The sequence below is a fragment of the Netta rufina genome (genome assembly GCF_964035555.1).
Source record: "Netta rufina genome assembly, chromosome: 1".
In the NCBI taxonomy this organism is placed as follows: Eukaryota; Metazoa; Chordata; class Aves; order Anseriformes; family Anatidae; genus Netta; species Netta rufina.
In genome coordinates, this window is record NC_140123.1 from 93,683,707 (window position 1) to 93,706,536 (window position 22,830).

At 37.5% G+C, this 22,830-nt stretch overlaps 1 protein-coding gene across 1 annotated transcript in view; it reads left to right on the forward strand.

Annotated features, from left to right (window-relative positions):
* The window catches only part of DSCAM (DS cell adhesion molecule), a gene marked incomplete at both ends in the record, with an annotated part of 475,592 nt that overhangs the window by 360,310 nt on the left and 92,452 nt on the right, over positions 1–22,830 (forward strand). Inside the window, 5 exons of the mRNA XM_084306215.1 lie at positions 2,673–2,869; positions 5,902–5,998; positions 7,532–7,660; positions 12,514–12,681; positions 16,656–16,726. Of these exons, the coding sequence (XP_084162341.1) occupies positions 2,673–2,869; positions 5,902–5,998; positions 7,532–7,660; positions 12,514–12,681; positions 16,656–16,726 (662 nt within the window). The remainder of the gene's footprint in view (positions 1–2,672; positions 2,870–5,901; positions 5,999–7,531; positions 7,661–12,513; positions 12,682–16,655; positions 16,727–22,830) is intronic.

Here is a 22,830-nt window from a genome sequence, read left to right on the forward strand (position 1 = left end):
ATCAAGGTCCATGGGATTTAAATTCAGATCCAATCTTCTCATTTTCTGTGGGGGCATAGTGCCTGAGAAGCAGGAAGAAGTGAGCCCTGCCAAGGACAAGGCTCACCTGCTCCAAATGTTGAGCCCTCTTGCCCAGATGCATGGACACTCTGAATGCTCAGTTACCTTGTGGGGAGGCACATGCCACCCCTCAGCTCCAGGGTGGGCTAAACACATGCTCCCTCCATCACAGGAGAGCAACAGGATATTTGGAATAGGAGATAAGTAGGAGATACTGATGGGAAAGAAGATTACAGTTGTAAAGAAAATAATTAGGGCATTTGAGGCATTGGAAGGATTTCATTAGAGAAGTAAAATGAGACTGGATAAAGAAAATGTTGCTGGAGGGGTCAGGAAGCATGTGAGGAGGCTGCAGTAGGAAGAAGACAGAAAGAGGTGAAGGGGAGTGGAGTGCGTTTCATTGAGGCAAATGAGGAAGATGTGCAGAAATGCTTCAGATGAAGAAGGAAGGGATGTGTGGGAGTCTTGGAAAATTATGGAAGAAAGAAAGGGTGTGACACAAACTAATGATGGCAACGTGAACTCTTTAATAACCTGCCACTCATCTGAATTGGTTCTCTGACTGCATGAAGGGATATATTGGTCTATTTTAAGTGCTGTGGAAAAGGGCAGATATGTTCGAGTGCACATACTTGTGCATATGGGGCCCACAAGCCTACAACTCCGTAGGCCTCGTAGTTTCTTTGTTCAGACACAAAACTTTGATGGACTGAAAAAGTGACCTTTTGAAAATAACCTCCTTGTGGGTATCAGTGCCTGGAAAGACTCCAGGTAAACCTGAAGATTTTTCCGTTCTCTAGAAGATGATATCAGTCATTTCAATTTTGATTATTCATCATATCTTTGAGTGCTTCTCTTTGACAAAACTGATTGCAATCTAATAACAAAATAGTCAAACAAGACATACATTGTCACTAAAGGACTTTAAGACCTTAAAGAGACTTATGTCTCACACAAGACCTTTCTAAGGATTCTTCCTGTAATTAGATCCCATTCGTAATTCTCACCCACGCTCCATGGCCTTGATAATTTTTGAATCAATTTATTATGGTTCAGGAGTCCTTTGTACAGAAAGGGCTGCATCCTGACATATTGTCATATCCAAGCATCAATAGTTCTGACATGTGAAAAGGTCATGCCATCAAACATTAGCATTTCAAAACAGCAATTATAGTAATTCATTTCAATACAAATTAAAATTTTTATTTTATTTTATTTTATTTTATTTTATTTTATTTTATTTTATTTTATTTTATTTTATTTTATTTTATTTTATTTTATTTTATTTTATTTTCTGTCTGGTAGTAATAGATGTAATCTATACAGGAGAAAGAATTAGGAAGGCCTCAAACCAGGTTCACTGCCAATGTCATCTTAAAATTGAGACCCAGGGAAGTTAGGATGGAATGAGTAAATCGTACTGATAAGAAGGGGCAAGTGTTCATGCATAAAAATGAGAATAGGACTACTGCAGGAGTCAGCACTGGAGTATAAGAGCTTAGTGAAGGGATTATTTATTGTCACTTTATGTAAGTTGAAAGGAGTGGACTGCTACTTTCAGGAGAGAACAGTTCTGTGTGGTAGCCAGGGCTTTCCAATTTCTCCCAAGCAGGTAAGTTGTCATAACTATAAGACAGACTTACAGACTTATTTCTTGTACTCACAAATGCCCAGATGCTATTCATCAGTGGACAAATCATATGGTAAGAAAAAGACTGACTAGTGAGGACATAAAAGTGACCATCCTGTTTCAGAAAAAGAATTATCCTTCCAAATTGTAAAAAATACTTAGATTTTATGTCAATTCTTATGAGAAAGTATTTTTTCAACTTTAAGAAGTTTAAGAATCCTGAATAGTTAATGAAGTTGGTGATTGTATCCCAACTGTTCTGCAAATTCTGAAAATAACTTGCAAATATATTAAACGCAAATCAAGACAGGTTTGTTTTCAATATATGTTTATTTAATTATTTAATTATACCTGAAATTGAGTACAGTTTAACTATGTCTTCAGCACATACATGTACATGTAGTGTAAGGTGCAGAGCTGCTCTTTTCATTTTGCACATCTTCTGGCTTAATGGAGCTCTCATTTTGATAGGCCATTACTGTCATGTACAAGGATAGAGCATATATCTGTCAGCAAATAAAACAGGTAAATGTACTTTCAGTTAGCTTTGTGCATATTTGTGATAAATGTATAGTAAAATGTTCACCAGAAGGTATAAGAAATTTCTATCAGTTCTTTATTGGTCCAATTTCTGCGTGTTTGTTACTTACAGTACTTTTATGTGCTGTGCATATTGTAGTTATGGTACAAATTGTCCTATGGGCAGAAAAATAAATGGAGCCAAGTTTCATTTGGATGTGCATCTTCTGTCTCTATAGACACACTGTCCAGTCTTTGCTCTTCTCTGGTAAGTTCCCTTTGAGGCTCATCTTCTCTTTTAAGATTTTCTTACATAAAATTGAAAGTAAAATCCTTTCATGCATTTTTGGCCATCTGTTCAAATATGGACAAACTGAGTGAGAGACAGACTGGACGGTCAACCTTTCTGGTCAGAGTAGTCACATCACTGAAGAACCGTCTTTGTTGCTCTGTCTGTTTTTAGTTCCAGCTATGATAACTTCCTATCCAAACACCACACTGGCAACACAAGGTCAAAAGAAGGAGATGAGCTGCACAGCACATGGAGAGAAACCCATCATAGTCCGCTGGGAGAAAGAGGACCGAATCATTAACCCTGAAATGTCCCGTTATCTTGTTTCCACCAAGGAAGTTGGAGATGAAGTAATCTCTACTCTGCAGGTAAGAAAATAAAGTGACCCGTGACTCATTTACATGTGTGAGATTGTTGCTTGGTTTGATTTTGATTTTGATAGGGATGCACAGCTATTTCTTTCTAGAAGGCCAAAACCCCACCACTTGCTCTATCTGTGGCACAGACTTGGAGAGCTAGGCTGACTACTGTTGCTACCAAGAGGAAGTACAGGAAACGTTGGCGTCCCATCTCCCAGAAAAATCAGTCACCATCTCCATCACCTTATGCTACAGAGGCAACAAGACAGCAAGGCTGATTCACAGCCCCTCCATCTTTTCTGTCTCAGGAGCAACATGGTTCATGCCTTGTCCTGTCCTTCCTGGGGCAACATGGCTCAATTTTCAGTACACTGCTGATAAGCGTTGAGTGAATATCTGACCATTAGATGTGATGTGTGTCAGGTTTAACTTCACCAAAGTCATTAAGCTATTTTGATATAAAAATAGAGTCTTTTAAAAATATTTTTTCTCCCTTTTACTCTGTGGGGCTAGTGAGCCATACATGGACAATTTTACAAAGTAAGGTTAGTCATCAGATTCAAAATGAAATAGAAGGAAAAAAGCACATGTAGATAAGTAGTATATCTACTGCTGCCAGTAGTATTTGGCATTTATGTACAGTAGCAGAAGTCACCAAGCCATGTAGCAACAGGGTGTAATCATCATCTTCACTTCTGCTTCTCTGACAGGCAGCAGTGCCATCTTGACTGATAAATGTGGGGTTCCACTAACTTCTAAGTAGCATATGGGTTAGATTGAGAGGCTACATGAGTAGCACTGTTGTTTTGGGGACTTAAGACCATCCCAAGGTCATGGAAGCAAAGGAAACTCATGGTGTTCTGGTGTCACCTATAATGGATAGGGTTATGATACTAGTCTCAGTATACAACTTTGTCCACTCAAGTTTGAACTTTTCCAGCACAAGCAAGTTTCCAGTCCATTCCTTTATATTTTTACACATACTTTAGGAAATATAAAATATTTTTAAATACATATTTTAATTCAAAAATATCCATTTTCCATTTTTCAGTCACATTCCTAAAAACATTTTTACTGAGCGAAATAACTCTCCAGCTCTCTGCTGATTCTACCTATATTCTGTTGTAACTCTTAAGGTATGTCTCTTTCTTCACTAGCCAAAAATTATGTTGGATGACATCCAGCGAAAGTTTGGTTTTGCTTTCATTGAGGGAACTTCGTCATTGATTTCTATGAGGAAGGATGTGTGAATTTGTGTAAATTAGTACATTTGTGTTTTGAATAATATTAAAGAACATAACAGACATTTAGACTTTTTTGCCCTCATTCATCTTATTGGCTTTAAAAAGGTAGTGCCTGGATGCACAACAATGTTTATTTTTTTTTAAGGCTGGAGACCTGCTTGGAGAATTCCCTTCTGAAGCTGTTGTATACAGTAGTGGCATTCTACATCCATATGTTACATACAAAACCTTTGACTTTTGAGAGATAAAATACCCTCAAACTAGAAAACGTTGGGATTAAGGTTGTCTCTGAAGCCTTTAATTGAGTGCTTTTGTGTGTGTGCATGATGATGTGATCCTTAGTTGTATACTCAGCTTTTATTTTTTCTGCAGGACCCCTGCCTCACTCAGGCATGACTTGGATTTTCTCTGGAGTTGAATTAGGGTTAAGTAATGAAAGACACTGTGTGATGCAAGGCTGATCATTGAAACCAAACTTTTCACAGGTGGCCAATAATTTTGTGTTCTTTGTTTTCTAGGTACTTGCCTTGAGCCCTTGGGGTCTGATTTGCAGAAGTACTAAGCCCTCATAGCTGCAGCTTAACACAAAGGAAGCTGTTATGAACACATGAAATGCTATTTATTGCTAAGGACTCCGAGGGGGGAAAAGAAGGCCCTAGATGTATCAAATTGGGCTCTGAAAACTTTCGTTCTTCTATCTTAAATCTCAGCCACATGTGCAACTTAACACAGATTGACAAGTTACCACATCTCAGATGGTAACTCTCCAGTATCCTTGTAGTGCATGGGAAATAAATCCATTTATCTTAATCAATGGTGAATAAGAGTTGCACTCATATTACCTTGGCTTCACCAAGGAGTAAAGAGCACATGGAGTTACCATGGATGAGCTACTATGTGGCAACTTGTCAAACACCCACAAACATTATCATATGTCTGTTTCCTTAATTCCTCATACAAAATGGTGGTAATACTCTCCATGATGTCAGGGTTTATGAAAATAACTTCACTCATGTTTCTGCAATGGGAATTGCATAGGTGAATGTCACAGAAAATGCTGTGCGAGAATGAATACGCCTGTCTTCAGGGCACAGTTTGAACTGTGTGCAGTAAATAAAGTGTGAAGAGCACACTGAACAATGATAAGAAAATGTCATTTGGAATATGTGCTCATTTATAAAATCCTCTCCCTCTCGTGCTTTGAATGAAGCAGTGGTCCTGTAGAAAAATATCATTATGATCATGTATGTAAAGAAAATATGTAATTGTCTACATTATAAAATAACAAATTGAAAGGAAAGACCACCCAAATTTTATTATGAGACATCATGCAGAATACTACATGGTTCACCAGCAGTATTTGAACCTTTATTTCCTCCACACAGACTTCAGTGACTTGAGTTATTTTCAGAATTATCCGGAAAATTTTGGAGGCAGCAGAAGGCACCATTTTGTATGGCAAATTTTAGCCAACTATTAAATACTTGGCAAACTTGTGAGTGACTGGGAACAAGGCTCCTGATGAGAAGCTACAGGAATAGGTGGTTCTCCAACTCCTGACTACACATGTAGAGCTGATAGCCTACTTCCTCAACCCAGGTGTTCCTAGTTTTGATAAGTTACAGTATTTTGGATGCTTTACTATGCATATGTATGTATGTGTATAACGTGTAATATCTGTTTACTGCTGTCAAGTAAAACAGTTTGTACAATTTTTCTTGCACCATACAGAAAAGCTGTTGGTTTATTTTCTCTGCGTGCTGTTCAATCAATCACTTCTTTTCAAACCACCTGTAGATTTTGCCAACTGTACGTGAAGATTCTGGCTTCTTTTCCTGCCATGCCATCAATTCTTATGGGGAGGATCGTGGAATAATTCAGCTCACTGTGCAAGGTAGGAAGAGGACAACATAAGGAAAAAAACACAGCTATTGTAGTACAGTAAGTGTATGCCATGCTCAGAAATCTGTTGGGGGAGGGAGGCTCTGGTTCCTAATTAAATGTATTCCTCATTGTCAAAGAAATGAGGAGCTGCATTAAGATGCTCAGTCTCTCATTTTCCAGCATTACAAATTAAATCGAAACAAAGGATAAGCTCCAGAGTCTTTCTAGATCTGTACAAATTAATAAGGAGAGGTGTTTTTTTTGTTGTTGTTGTTGGTTGTTTTTTTTTTTTTTTCTTAAATACACTAGCTGACAATCTACTGAAGATACTTAAAACTAATATCTTCAGTAGGAACAGTGGATATAAGGGGTTTACTTTGGGGAGAAGGGAGAGAGGGTTACATTTGTTTTTAAAGAATAAATGTGCTTAAAACACAAATAAAGCAAAAACAATCTGATTTTATTTCTTTAAAAAAAATGTTAAACCCAATGGGCGTCTACAAACAAAATATTTCAAGTTTAATCAGTCAAAACAAATTGTAATCAGGTTGTAAAATGAAAGCTCTAGGAATCTACGTTGCCTACGGCTGGGGTTCCCCTCCTACAGGCACTCAGCAGCAAATTCTGGAATGGTTGAGGTGACAGTGTTGGGGATGCAGAGCTGAAGCATGACTTGGCCACTGGCCACTCATTTTTCTGTGATGCTTGTTCCTGTGCCTGTATGCCTTTGAGCATGCACACAGCAAATTTCCAGGACTTTCAGATTTCTTTCTCCCCATTCTTTAGTTCACATACCTGCAGATTTCACTGGATGAATCACAGAATCATAGAACACCCCAAGTTGGAAGGGACTCACAAGGGTCATCAAGTCCAACTCCTAAAGCAGCCTGTCAAGAAATTCAGGTGGAGGTTGGGAAAAAGTTCACAGCAACACCAGAGCTCAATTAAACTGCCTTTACAATTTAAAAAGACATGAGTTTGGATACAAATGCAAAATACAATACAAATACATACAATACAAAAATACAATACAAAAAAATATTTAGTTTCTTAATTCTGTGGAGGTAGAAGGAGGCTTTAGTGTAGTTAAGACTTCTAAACATACTTTGATTCTTACTCCCTTTCCTCACCAAATTTAGCACTTCCAAGTTTAGCATTCGTATTTCTACCATCACCTTCAATGTAAAAACTGTAGAAGTATAATTGAAATGTCATGTTCAAGGCAAACATCTTTCCCAGAATTAATAGTCCAATCTGGAGTGCTTTTAAGGAAAGTGTAACTGTACGTAGCATATTAGATGGTTAAACAGAAGTTAGAATTCAATGTTATATCTGTGACTCTTAGCTGAAAAGTGAATTTTGCTTCCTCCGTTGAGTATTCTTCTGTGGGTGATTAACTGGCTCAAGGTACTAATGAGTGAGTGGAGAAAATGACATGAAAGCTTACCACCAGTAAGCCGTGTGAGTGCCACACTCATTAGTGTTATCTTGTTATGGGTATGGGCTTTCTTCTGACTAAAACTAAGCATTCGTGTTTACTCAGAGCCCCCTGACCCTCCTGAGATAGAAATCCGAGAGGTGAGAGCACGCAGTATTGCCCTCAGATGGACCATGGGATTTGATGGAAACAGCCCTATCACTGGCTATGATATTGAATGCAAGAATAAGTCAGGTAAGAAGTAATCTTCCCTTGAAGAAATCCCTGTCACTTAACTTTCTTCAAGGCATTCATCATTGAATTTGTATTGTAAAAGATAATTCATAAATTGAAAGTTCCTGATGGAAAATTTTACCAAGATTTATTTAATCTTTCACAGTATGATTTATCTTCATTTGTTGTCTTTTTCTAAGGTAAGGACATTATGTTTAACAATTGCTGCATTTTCCATTTACCTGAGAAAGCTACATAAAAGTAAGGGGGAAAAATTCTGTGTAAGTAGTAGTTGGTAATGGTGTTTTTTCTAGACGATTTTTGGTCCCTGATACAGTCCCCAATCTTTTTTCCATCTGGATTTTTTTTTTTCATTTCATTTTCTGTTTTTCCCTATAGAAAAATACCTGCCTTTACAATTAGCTTCTCTTGTAGTGCTGATTTTCAGTTTTCTATCTATATGTATATGAGTACATGGCACCTTACCTGGAAATTTAGCAGTGAAATTGTGTAGTTATTATAATTTATGGGTGAAGAAAGCTGTGTGGTAGTTTTGAAAACTCACCATGATGAGTTTTCAATAATGTACTGGAAATACTTTGAGGGATAAACCTCTATTACTATCAGGACAATGAATGAATGGTGCAGCATAGTCCTCTGCACTGAACAGCTAGGACTACTTTTCTTTCTTTGAGAAAACAAAGGGAAAATGTTCCTGCCACAAAGGCAAGGGTGGCTTACAGATATGCCTCAGTGGCTACAAAGTCACTAGGAGGACGGTGAAACTTTTGTTCCGCCACCTATGCTGTTCCTTGCTCAGACAGCCAAGAAAGCTCTCCAGAACAATGTTCTTGGAGATGGCTTCTGCCTGGCTGTGACAACAGCTGTGTCTTAAACTCACTGTAAATGCTCGAAAATATTTCTCGCTTAGTTGCATGGTGTTTCTTTTTCCCAATCTTCCTTCACAACCAAGATGTCCAGGTATTTTTCTTTTACTGTTTCTCCCTTCATCAGAAGGTTTAATTCTGGTATAATTAGTTGACTCCAGCAGGTGGTTTGAATACATAAAGTGATATACTAAAACTAAAAGCAGATTTCAAAGCTGAGTCTAATGCTAAATTTTCCATCTATTTTACTTACCCTGGGGACTCAAAAATGGGTCTGCAGTGGGATGCATAATGTAGACTTCTGAAGGAAAACTGCAAAACCTCTCAGTTTCAGAGACTCAGTTCAGATGACCACTTATCAACCATGTCAACCCTCACCATGCCATCAGACAAAAAAAGACACATTGGGTACCCTCTAATAGCGTGAAGCTGCATATTGCATATGTATGTATGTATGTTTGCTTTTTTTTTTTTTTTTTTTTTTTTTTGGGGGGGTCTACTTACAGTGCAAGAGCAGTATGAATAGTGGAATAGTGGGAGCTCAGAATTTCAGGCCATTTCAATATTTAGATACACTGCCTGTCTGTACAGAAATGTACCTGTGGCACTCAGATCTGGTCCTTCATAGAAACTACTGATGTGTAGCAATCAGACCTTTCTATCTGAAGTGTACAAAATGTTTTGAAGATAGAAACAGGTAGGTGGGTGCTTCTCTTTCTGCCTCTCTTCTCACCTTTTTTTTTTTTTTTTTTTTTTTAACTTTTTAATTTCAGCTTCAGGGAAAGCTGAAGAGCAGAATGACCAGTTCTGTTTAGGTCCTAATCTGAAAACAGATGATTTTTTTTTTTTTTCTGCTTTCTTGTGCTAAGGTAAACCCCTGCTTCTTCAGGATGCAGATGCTTTTGCAGAACTGAGGCTTTTTTCCCCCAAACCTGCCAGGGATGCAGGGTGTTGAGCAGGCAGTCTCAGCTGGCTGCGGTGTTGGACCGTGTCACTAGATGGCACCGCAGGCAAAGACAGATAGCTCCTCACCCGGGCGTGGGAAGAGGTAGTCATTTCACTGAAATTAGAACTGAAGCGCAAATAGGCCTAATTGTCTTCTGTAGAGCAATCCCAAAGCTTCAGCCTTTATTTTAGGAATGAGTGAGAAGCTATTGGTTTTCATAAAATCATAAATGTTTCATAAATCATTGTGTCAGTGTGCATTTTATATAACACCAAGAAGTGCCTGGGTGTCACATTTCATGAGTGGAATAAAAATCACATTAAAATTTCCACGCTTAACTTTAACTTTTTGCTGTTGTTGTTGTTAGCCTATTGCTACTTGTTTTCTGTGCTTTTTCAGCCTTCTAGGTGAGTAGATTTTAAACCACTCTGGAATGGCAATATAAGGAGCCAACAGTCAGTCTTAATACCTCACTGAACAAATACTTAACACCTGTAAGCAAGAAAATATTTTTAGGATTTGTCAGGAAAAAAAAAAAAAAGTCTTATTAACACTTTTTAAAGTGTTTTATTTATTACTTTTTTTTCAACTGAAAGCAATTTTGGAGACAATTTGATTAACTTTTTTCTGCACTTACTCGGTTGGGGTGATTGCTTTTGTTCATTTGCTTTCCTCTTCAAAAAGGGGATACACATATCAAAACGTAGTTCTGAAGTTCAAACCTTAGTTATAAACAAACATTGGAAGCCTACATTTATAAGTACAGAAGACTGAGTTTTCATCTCTTTCTTCATGGTATGCCATTATTTAATCTACTAAGAATCACAGGAATTTTCAAATCCATTTATTTGATTTCTGCAGTTAATATATACTACAGGTTTTCACCATTTAGAGGTCAGTATTTGAAACAACTGCTTGAAAACTTAAGCAATGTATTAATGTGTGGACAGTGTTAAAAGAAAATATCCACATCAAGGGAAATTTAGCACATTCTCCAATTCAAATGTGTCTTCTTTTCAATTCTTTTCCTTTTGGCATGGTATACTTGAACAGAGCCTCCTTCTGTGCTTGTAGAATGTCTGACACAACAGAATGTAACTGCTGGTCAAAATTTCCCAGGGATACAGAAATAACTAATGTTATTACTACTGCTGTAGTTTAGTACAGATCCTGGTATTGCAATTTTGCACACTGTATTCAAAGGTCCCCAGATCTTTTCATGGCCTCTAATGCAGACCCCTTGTTACCATGCCACACACCAGCCAGGTTGAGGACTCTCTTCAAAGCTGAGGAGAGCACGTGGGCTTCACCACACCCTAGATCAATCTCATCTCCCCGTACATGTTCTACAGTTTTCTAGCTTATACAGAGATGTAAAGTTCATACCTGTAGAGAGCCTCTCATTTTTGGGTAATTCTTAACCTACAGTGTCTGAAATCTTCTTGTTTTGGTACATTGTGGGTGTTTCATACTATCTTTTGAAGCATTTGGCTTTGAAGAGCTTCAGATGTGAGCAAATGGTTACTGTGGCACTTGGTAAGTGACGTATTTTAAAGCAGAGTGTCAGGTATTATGAGCCATAATGTAGGACACTGACAATACTTATCTATTAGCATGTTGAGGAAATTCTGTAGAGTTTAAGAAAACCAACTGAAAGCAGTTGGTGCTGCCTGCAGGTAACTCTTCTCGAGCTTCTGAAGGTATCCTACAGAGGAAGTTTTGGCAATCTCAGTTACCAAGGAAAATAAATCCAAGTGCATTTGGTTAGCACATAAAAGGCTGATTCCTAAATGTTTTCTGGGTAAATTAAGCCACACAGACAAGCAAAAAAGGCTCTGTAACCAGTGAAGTTGCAGATGTCATTGTGACAACTTGCATACCTTCTAGCAAGCTACACATAAAGAATTTACAGTGTGTGCAAATGTTCTGTATCTGAGTAAACTTTCTATTTTTAAACTAGTCTTTCTCATCTGCTGAGCTTTCTGTGATTCTCCCTACAGTGACCTATACTGTAAAACACTACAGTAGAGCCCCCAGCGACATCCCCCTTAGGATGCTGCAGAGGTTAAAAGAGAAACATTGGCTGCTGTAAGAAAAGAAATGATGGATGGCAGCTCAAAAGAGATATCAAGATGCTTTAAACAGATAGATTCTGCTATTCTGTTTGCAGAAACGAACTGCATAGATGAAACTGAGGGGTCACTGGATTTAGCCAATTTCAATCCATTTTTCTATTATGTGTGTGTGGAGAATTTATTAAAAGCATAACAGACAGATGAATAGTAACTATGAATAAAAATAATGTGCTCCTTCTTTTTTTTTTTTTTTTTTTTTTTTCAGATTTATGCAAACATCTAAGAAGGTTTTTAATTCCCCTTGTTTTAAACTGTTCTTATATCCTAACATGAGTCAGGGCAATAACATCAGTGCTGGCGGGTGCTGAGTCCCATGTCTAAGCCAGCAAGGTACTCCAAGCTTGTGCTAACTGTGGTCTGAACTCCTGGAGTTTGGGACCAAACTTTTTACTTGATCTCTGCTAATCCAAGAACTCTTCATTCCTATTTATGAATTCTCTTTCCCCACCTTTTGTGAGCATAACCAACTTCCACACTGAATCGGACTCCTCTGGGGCAGTAGCTCCCATCTTTTTCACAGTTGTTCCACTGTAACAGTACTAAAAAACAAAACAAAACAAAACAAAACAAAACAAAATAAAAAACCTTTGTACACACAGACACAAAGCTGGAGAATCTTTGCTGCTCTCACTAACCCTCAAAAAGGCAGAGGATCAGCTATTCTCACAGACTTGTTGGTGTCCCTTGGGCTGAGATCTTATTCTTTACAGCACTACATTTGGAGCATTTGGGAGAGCCATGAAAGAATGGGATCACTTGTTTTTTGTATATAGCACCAGGTATTAGCTGAGTTAATTCTACAAGGGCAGAATCCTGCTGCACTAGATGGTTTAACTGCAGACTTGTGTTGGTAATATTAACATCATATGTTACATGTCTGTTTTGTTTTAATCTCTGATTAAATAGACTCTTGGGATTCTGTTCAGAGAACCAAAGACGTTTCCCCTCAGCTAAACCAAGCCACTATCATTGACCTCCACCCTTCCTCAACTTACAACATTCGCATGTATGCCAAGAACCGCATCGGCAAGAGTGAGGCCAGCAATGAGCTCACCATCACAACTGATGAAGCAGGTACACTCTGGTTCTGTAGCGTCTAAATTGTGCTGGGAATTATTGTTCTCTGACATGAGGAGTCTTTACTTGATATTCTACCTCTGTTGCTGCAGCTACATCAAAAGAAATACTGATTTTTTCTCATGAAACACTGTGACTTTTGTAACTTCATCATGCAGGCCTGTAATTAAAGTAGTTCAGTGGCATCTAGTGGTCAAAGAAGACAATATGCTCCAAATTTTCATCTTTGGTTATTGGAAAATGCATACATGTATCTGCAGTTAGGCATCACAACCAGCATTATATTTCTATGTATGGTTCAGCCCCTCTGGATCTTGTGGCTTTCTTTAGATGCTCAGGTATTAGTATAGGTAACTAATTTAAGTTACTCCCATTTGAGAACATTTAATCTTCAGGAATGCAAAATTCCTTTGTCTATTTGATCCCCCATCCCACTCACTATCTAGTTTTCTAATTACTGTATAAGTCAGTTGGTTGTCATTAATTAGGGTCATCCTCCTGTTCTTTGTTTCCATTTATTCTTGTATATCATTACAGGTTTCTGTAGCAAGAGAGCTGTTCCTGCATTTTCACTTTAATGTCTGGAGCCTCTCCTTTTTGTACTCTAATTGCTGTCTTCCAGTGCTGTCTTATGTTTATTTCTTAGGACTATGCCTCATACATGCTCTCACATCACAAGTTCTGCATGTTACATGTGACACTGGAGAAGACTTATGAGAGAAAAGTGCTACAGTTCTCTTGAAGCAGTTAGGAATGAAAAAGTTGAATGGCTATAAATACTTCTGCCAGATACATATTGCAATTATACATAACATGCAAAGGCGCACTTTTAAAAGTAGCAAAGTAGGTTCAACTCCCTTAGTTCACTGAAACTGGATAAAGTTACCCTGAAAAAATGTGATCAGACAGGAAGCTGATTATTTGCTTTTGAAAACACGCTTTTATCTTGCTAATTTTAGTTTTTCTGCTATTTTATCTGAAGTCAGAAATGCTTTCCTCTTTGGGGATTTTGAAAGGAAAACCATAATGCAGATAGCTGGGTGACTCTCCTGGCAGTGAAAACCCTATTTCTTTTTCAAGATTCGTGTTTGTCTAGACTTTAAACACTTGGTGATGGATGCCCAGTTCAGTTCATATGAGTACAATTCTATAATTCCCACTCATTTTCACCATGGGTGAAACTACCACAGTGAAAATATACCCCTTGTGAGGAGAACATGTTTTTTGGTTCCAAGGGACCTTTTGAATAAGAATAGGATGCAAGGGCTCACAGTGCAAAGCTGAGTAAACAGGAGACAACATGAGATGCATTTCTTTTTTCACCAGGTGTTGTTTTTCATCCTAGTAGAAGGAAAGTTGTGAAGAACATTCACATCTTTATGAGCTTTCAGCGAACAGCTTTATTTGTGGTGGATAGTCTGCAAAATATTTCTCATTTGGTCATGTTTTTTCTCTTATTTTATTCAATGAAAATGTGAAATCCCTGTAGAAAACAGATTATCCATTCTTCTACCTGGCATCCTCTATTCCCCAAAATGCCCATATTTCCTTGTCAATAAACATCCAAGTAGACTGTTGGTTCTTGGATCTACCCTTCTCAGTTGTTCACTCATGCTTAGAATATTTCTTACTTGCTGAGTTTTTTCTGTGACTGGTAATTAAGTTGTCACAATCAGCAGTTGACCTGAAATAAATCAATAAATAAATAAAATAAAATAATTTTAAAAAGCTTCCCCATGAATAGAATGGAACCTTATTATAACATTTTATTCAGTTCTTTGTAAACAAGTTTCTAAATGATTGATCCTTTTGTTGCTGTTTTTATAAGCACCATCTATTTGGAGAGACCAGTGGTGTGGAACTGTATTCAGAAGTCACTGATCTACTTAGGGAACAATTGGTAGAGGGGAGGTCAGGCCTAGGCAAAGTATGTGATGTTTGCCTCCTGGGTTTTGATTTCAGGTGGTGTGCAATGCACAGGACTATCATTTTTTGATCACTGTTTACTTCAGTCCTCTGTTTTTATGATAGCAAATGGAAAATAGTATGGGTGAAGGAAATAAGTGAGAAACGAATAAGAAGGGAGCAAAATAGAGGTACAAGAAAGGCAATATAAAAACTGAACAACTCGAGCCAGGCCATTGGCAAGTGTGTGGATGACATATCACATATTACTGTAAACTAAGTGACCCAGCACTAGCTATTAGAAAGAAAGCCATAAAGGGTCTCTGTGGCACATGGACAGTCAAGCTCTTAGTTTCATACTTTCATGCAGCTAGCCATGATTTCAAAGCTTACAGAACATATCTTTCTCTCTGTACAACCCCAATTTGTTCCTGTGTTGGAAAATGCACTGCAAGTACACTCTTTCACTAATGCTTGTCAGGAGGAAAAAAAAAAAAAAAAAAAAAAAAGGACTTTTATAGCAGTTGTTTAATACTGAAATCAATAAAGCAAACTGAGATTTCTGGGTTATGCCTTTGTCACAAAATCTCTATGTCATTAAAGGCATACAATAAATGACCTTTTATTTAACAACATTAACATTTCACCATGGATGCTGGGAACAATTAACTATTCAGGCCTGTAAAAACTTTTAGGGTCTTTCAAGGAAAAGGCAAGACTTTAAGGATCACATTTTAAAACCCATTTATTGGATCAAATGCTTTGCTCAGATTCCACTACATTATAATGTTCCCAGAGAAATGGCATTCATGTTAGTAAGCAGGGGGGACAGAATCAAGGACAGGATTCAAAAAAAAATCATAGAGACCTCATTTTTGCCAGTGGACTTTTTCTCCTCTCCTTCCTGTACATGAATTCAAGGAGAATGGAAATAAAGTTCTTTCAAACTTTGAAAATTTTCTCTATGAAGGACAGTCAAGAACAGATAACAATAGGGCATATTTAATAACTTAAACATATTATAGGCTGCATTCTGGGTCTTCCTGCTTTCATCAGTTAAATGTTCTGGTTCCTTTCACTACAACTGTCATTTACTGCTGCTCAACCTCTAACTGCCCCATCTCATCTTTTTTATTGCCTTACTTCCCTTGTCATGCTATTAAGCTTAATTTAGCTTTTAACTGAGGCCACATTCTGCATCTAGGGAACTCTCATGGAACAGCTTGAGATTACTTCATTTCTTTCTTCAGATCTTCCTTTTGCAATGATTTACCTTGCTGAGCAAGCAATTTACTTCACACCTCTCTGTTCAGTCCGTCGATTCCTGATCTGCTTTGTAGCTGTCCAGCTGACAAGCAGGTGCCTTTTGACTCTGGGCCTTCTCATTTGTATTTAAGACATCATGCACACCCTTGGCAGCATATCGATAGTAGATGAAACCCCTCCTTACTTAACATGGTCTGTAGCAGACTTCTTCCACCTGATAGTTATTTTTTGTCTGATTCCCAGGCTGGGATACCTACATTGGTCAAGGGGAGGGGTGCAAAGAAGGATTATAAAGTGTTCAGGTTTTCATGTATAAACCATTTGATATCTGGCTGTATGTGCTCGGTCTCCAGCAAACAAAGGGGGACCCTCTGAAAAGTGCAGCATGATGAAGGCTGGCTGAGGAGATCCACTCTTACCTACTTTTAAATGAGTTCTGCTACTTCGCTATCACTGGGCTCTAACTCTCAAAAATACATCTTCCCTATTTACAAAACACAAACAGCATTGTGAGCATATCACTAAGAGAGAAAAGTCATTATAATTCACTCTTATTTCATTTGCCAAGTTGCTACATTTAGTGTTGTATTTCACTGTTGATTACAGATGATACCTGAATAAGTAAGATGCTAGGCTCTGGTTTTCTTTGATCAAAGTAGTGTCTTCAGTTTATCATATGGTACTGTCACTGTCCAAGTCTTTGTGATGCTGGTGTGTTAATATGGTAGCATAGCTTATGAAGTGCAGAATTCCAAGTTCTGTTAAGACAGATTTGATGTATCTCCTTTCTTTCTTTCCAGCTCCCGATGGTCCACCTCAGGATGTTCAGCTTGAGCCCATATCTTCACAAAGCATTAGAGTCACCTGGAAGGTAAATACACACAGCCAAGAATAAAAGCTCTGACAATATTTTTGTGTATTCAGAGAGTATCCATTGAGATAAGTATTATAACTGTGGATCAGAGTTATTTTATTTGGGGGAGACCTTGCAGATCTTACCAGAAAATCTTACAATATTCATCATTAAGACTGGTGCATTATTTAAAGAAAGAATATTTCAGTGGAGAGTAAGAGCAGCAGACTCTTGCCTCTACCAATGAGAATTACATCTCCTACTTCTGGTTTCAGAGTTAAGGCTATATGCATGAAAAATGAGCACTTGCAGAATTCCAGTGTGGTTTTGGGCAAATTTTCCTCAAACCATTGGAGCTAATGGGATTCTTTTTTTTTTTTCCATTGCAATGGACTTTGGAAGAGAGCCGTACTGACATCGTATTTGCACAGAACGAGCAATATAGTGTCTCAATATAGTCCATGAAAACCGATGAATCAGATAAACTGATTTAAAAATATCAGCAACTGTTATTATTAAAAAGTTCTCACGTGTCTTGTGATTCAGTTCATCTTCTCTAAATTTTGATCAGTGTTCTGACAACCACATAATGTTTTAAATGCTTTCAGGATGATATCAGAGGTATTTCAGCTATGTTTGAAATGGTTTTGTGTATGATCTCTGCACAGTGCAGGTGGACTTGTAACTGCTGAGATGTTCAGCTTGTACAGAGAAACCTCATCTGACAGAATTTTTCAAATAGTTTAATAATGTTTTTAAAACAGTGTATTAAAAATTCTATCTCCATGAGACATTTCAATATTAAGCTCAAAGAAAAAAAAAAGTAGTCTTCATCAGACATCTTATGCAGAGGACACAAATATGATGCTGATTCTTGGATTTTGAAATTACATCAGAACTGGTTTTCATTAGATGGATTGCAGAAAACTGAAGGCTTGTGTTCTCTAGCCACAGGGTTACTTGGTGGGTGAAGTAAAACACAATAATGTACTTATAAAAAGCATACATGAAGCAGTGATTTAAGTTCAACATAGTAAGTAGAGAAAAAGAAATAAATATTAAAGTAATGCATAGTGTTCAGTGATTCTCAACAACCAAAATAAATGCTTAATGGGTTGTTGCTTTTTAAAGCACTTGAGAAATGTAACTGCAATCAGATCTAGCCAACTATAACATCCAAGACTCTATGCATGAACTTGTTTTAATGTTTTCCCTTTCTCTTATGGACGTGTGGGTAGTCAGATTGAAAGGCTTTGCTTGTTTTTTTAAAGCTCACTTTGGGGAAAATTTTCAAAAGCAACAACAGAAGATAGGCACCATTGCTTTACTGCTGGAGTTTATAGCTGCCCTTTGTGATTCTGAAGATGCAAAATTACATTTTATAGATGCAGATATGTGTGGACAGCCACAGGACAATTAAAATTTCCATATATGTTTTTACAACACTGCCTAAAATATGATTAAATTTTGTACTTCCAGGCTACACCAGCTACAACCGAGTACCCTGATTTCTAGGTGTTGTCTGTAGAGCAGAAGCATATGAAAAGAAGAACTGGAGTTGTATATTTGTGTAAACAATTCTCAGGATCATGTTAGGAAGTTTTGTGAATGCTTGTCAAGTAATGATCAGTATCTGCTATAGCACAATAATCACAGAAATGAGCTATGTATTGAATATATATTCCATTGTTCCAGCGTGTCTCATGAGCTGAGTATAGAGAGGGATTTTCACAGCTGGAGTTAGCTCAGGTTGTGAGATACTTGTGACCTTGGAAATGCCATCTGGTAACCCTGCAGCACATATTAAGACCAGAAAAGGTAGGTCTATGCTCCCAGAACACACCCCCGGTGAACCTGGTACCATGTACTATGCAGACTCTGGCCAGACATTTGGTGTTTGCTGCAGGCAGCACTTCCAGGCTGCACACCCAGTCTACAGGGTCTTATTCCCAGAGACCCAACCCAAGTTAAATGTTAAATTTGTGTTTGCACAAAACTGCTGTCTGCCTCTTTTTCTTTCACAGCCAAGACTGTCCATTCACAGCACCATGGTGTCTCTACATCTGCCAAATGAACAAGATGGCAGATCTTTAAATTTATTAACCAGCAGTGTCTGACACGGTCAAGCAACACAAAAGGAGCTTTAGCAGTGGGCTTATCTTGCTAGTATGTCCTCTAGCCAGCGATAGCTTATGGTCCCATTGTGCTATATGACCCTGTGATGTGCTGTTTTGCAAGCAGCAGAAACTTGAGAGGTCTTCTTGTGAAATGATCAACAGCAGAGGGCAACATTGACACTTCACTGAAATTCTGCTCATTGTGATCTTTGTACTTTCAACACCCTGAATGCTCAACTTGAAACTATTTGCCTTGATTTACAATCATTGCCTTATCTGATGGCAGGTGTGGTGCTGGATGCAGTCAAAACCTAATTCTTTTCCTTGACCTGGAAGTTCCATTGCAGATAAAGTTGAAGTCAGAGCTACCTTCCTGAGGGGTTAGTGCTCACTTAGTCCCACCTTTACTGGACAAGTTATTTCATGAATGACAATTTGTAGCAGCTGTCCCCTAATTAAGAAACCCCAAGACAGGAGTGAGCCATTCACTTTCCTTGAAATTTTACAGTTCTAGCCCAGGCAGATCACTTTTAGTCCTTTACTCAACAAGGTACCACAAGACATCCTGTAGCTGTGTCCCATGCTGAATCCTGGCTTTTGGGATGCAGTACAGAGACTGCATCCCAATGATGCAGTACAGAGAAGAGTAGGACTGCTGAAGGCATTTGTTGTATTGTGCAACATGAAGTACTTGAGAGTAAAGAAATATTCCCATGAAATATTTTGTCATGGAGGGAAAAAACATCAAGTAATAGCCTGGTCTTTTTTTTTTTTTTTTTTTCAGAAGCATGTGGAGCCATGGAAACATATGATGACATTATAGAAAAGAGATTGTGTTGAGAACCATAGTTTTGTTTAAAGTTGAAAAAACTAATTTAAATACAGTGTAACAGCAAAATGAGCAGAGAGCAACATATCAGTTATATTTTATTTTACTAAGTACTATTTCTTCAGCTTGCTGCCATCATTAATCTTCATTTAAAGTTTATTTTAGCCCTCTTTTTAGAAAATCCTAGTTAAGCAAAGTTTCATAGGTCTATTCTATTTAATCTCTTCTCCATGGTAACCAATGATAGAACACAAGGGAACAGTGCAAAGCTGTGCCAGGAGAGGTTCAGACAGGACGTTAGGAAAGGTTTGTTACCCTGAAGGTGGTTAAACACTTGGAACAGGCTTCCTAGTGAGGTTGTTGATGCCCTGTGCAAATGGTCAAGCAGTTAGATTAGATGATCTTTGTAGGTCCCTTCGAACTGAACTATTCTACCTTATTCCATGTCTATGTGTCCACATAAGATGTTGGGTAACAGACTGAATTTTTAACACTCAGCACTTTTGGTAGCTTATAATAATGCAATGAGAATGGAAATTAAACAGGAATTCTCATTTAGGAAATAACATGAAAATATTTGTTATTTTTTCTTGTAGCACTTTATAAAGTAAAAGAAACTATTATATATAGACATATGAAATATTCATTCTCTTCTTTATGCATGCACACAATTACTTTGTCATGCTTTGCAGAAGTCCTCTGTGCCTTACTTTAGAAATATTGCATTTTATGAGATAAGTAAGATCAGAGACTGAAATGTTTTCATAACGTTCTACAACCACTGACAAGCTTAACTATATTTTTTCCCATGAACACCTTTTAATGGACAAATGAATTTTCTACTCAAAATAGACCTTTAAACAAGGTGTATACATCAAATGTGATTTATTTTGTGCAAAAAAAAAGTCAATCCAAAATAAAGCATTTAGATAGTGCTAACAGGGAACATTTGAAGTTTTGTGGAGCAGAATGTTTCAGTGCTTTGTTCCGAAGTGACTCTGAGCTTGTTTTTCATTGTATGTCTTAAAGTGGGAAAAAAAATATAGCAAATTTTTTAAATGTTACTTAAAGAACAAAAAATCCCCTGACCTAAAAAATGTTTCATAAAGAATATGAAATTCACCATTTTATTCCAATTAAAAAATGAGAAAGTACATAATTACAGAATTTTCAGTGGAAAGGCTATTTTGATTTCAATTCACTGAATTCAGAACATTTTAATGCATGGTAAATTTATGATTTATCATTATGTTCCATCTGCTTTACAGTATGATATGTGTATATATGCTATAATTCTGTATTCCAGTATGTAAAAGGTGTACACTCACTTCTCTTTGCACGCAGTCCATGCCTTATGGTATATAGTGTTGTACATACAGTATCTTAATGTGTGCTGTATGTATCAGCAGGTAGCATATACCACTCACTAAACAATAAGAAAACTTCATTATCTGCTGTAAGTATGTGTTTTGCGTTTCCTTTGCGAGCTCAATATGCAGTGTGTGTTTGTAGCAAAGGCTTTTGATCAAAAGTCTCCTGTGGTAGTACCTGGGAAAGTTCTGTTTGCAGCCTTTAACTCTGAGATGCTTTAGACCTTGAGACTTGCACCTGCAACAGTGCTCAAGTTACCATTTCAGTCAAGAAATTCCATGCAGACTGTAGAGGATTTGCCAAATTATGGCGGAATCTAACACTGATGGAGAGAAGCGATGTCCTGTAATAATTAAACTGGTGCCTCCAGACTTTTATGCATTTAAAAAAGAGACCTGCAACATTGTCTGAAAGCTCTAATTCCTCTAATAATAATGTTTGAGTTGTCTGCTACCTTGTCCAAGCTCTTTTTCTTTTAGTCAGTGTGAAATGTTTATAGATTAGGTTAATTTGGCCTTTTTGCCTCTCTTCATCAGTACTGACAATACACTGACATATTTATAAAGTTTTTCACAAAACATAGAAGTATTCCAACAAGAAAAATATATTTTCTTAGATTACAAAAATAATTCTAATCCTTGCAATGTGCCTTACAAGGAGTTCAAGCCCTGAATCTGCAGACTTTTGCATGCTAAATCCTAATTTGGTCACCTACACCTGAGCAGAACGCACCATGTTTGTAGAGAGCTTATCAGAAAAACTGAAATAACAGTGGAGGTATTATTCTTGCTTCAAGTTTTGCTTCTGTTTCTGAAGGCAGCAGGAAGAAAGAAAATAAATCATCTTAAAGGATAATACAGTGAGTCAGATCCATCCAGTGATACCTTTTGTATATGGAGAGGGTGATTTTTGCAAAGCAATGATTTGTTGGTAGAGGATGAAAGGCAAATTCTATGCTGGTTTTATTAGCTCCAGTGAGACTTTATTCCAACACAGAGTAAATGTGCTGAAATAGACAGGTCCTGTGGCAGAAAAGGATATTCTTCTTGAGAAAGTGTTCCTCAGCAGATTTAGCTGGATATAGTAACAAGAGAAAATTCTGTCTGTGCCAGTTGAACTCATCTAATGCTTCTCTTTGATAAGATGCGTCACAAAGACCTTTTTTATGGGTCAGTGGAACAGATAAGCTCATGGGCATCTGGCGAGAATTTGAAGGCTGAAGGATTTGGAAGAGCTTTTTGTCCATGGATTATAAACTGTGCCTTAAATTTTTTATACTAATTGCACGTAATATCCATTAGAATATCAGACAAGAACATAATCAAATATTGAAATCACTCCACTACTGTTTAAATGCAATCAAAACATGTATTTCTGTCAATAATGGTCTTTTTTCCTGAGTTTCCAGTCCTTATTTTACTGTAGACTACATTTTTTACTGCAGAAATTATTTCCACTACTGGAGATACAGGGAATCTTGTCCTTCAACTGAGAACTACAGTACATAATTACGGCCAAAAAATGTGTACTGCCCATATTCTTGAAAGCCAGATATTGTACACCTTGTTTTCATAACTATTCATTATGCAAATCCCAGCTTTCCAATTCATTATTGCCTTCAGCACTCATTATCTAATCATCTTTCCACACTACGCACTGAGTGAACAGAAGCATATTTCAAAGCACAGCATAAAAATCTCCTCATACTTCTAGCTGAATAAACTTATATGACTGCCTTCAACAAATCTATAAATGACTTACTAAAGACTTAGCAAGTGAGTGGTAGTGGCTTCTGACAAAAACAG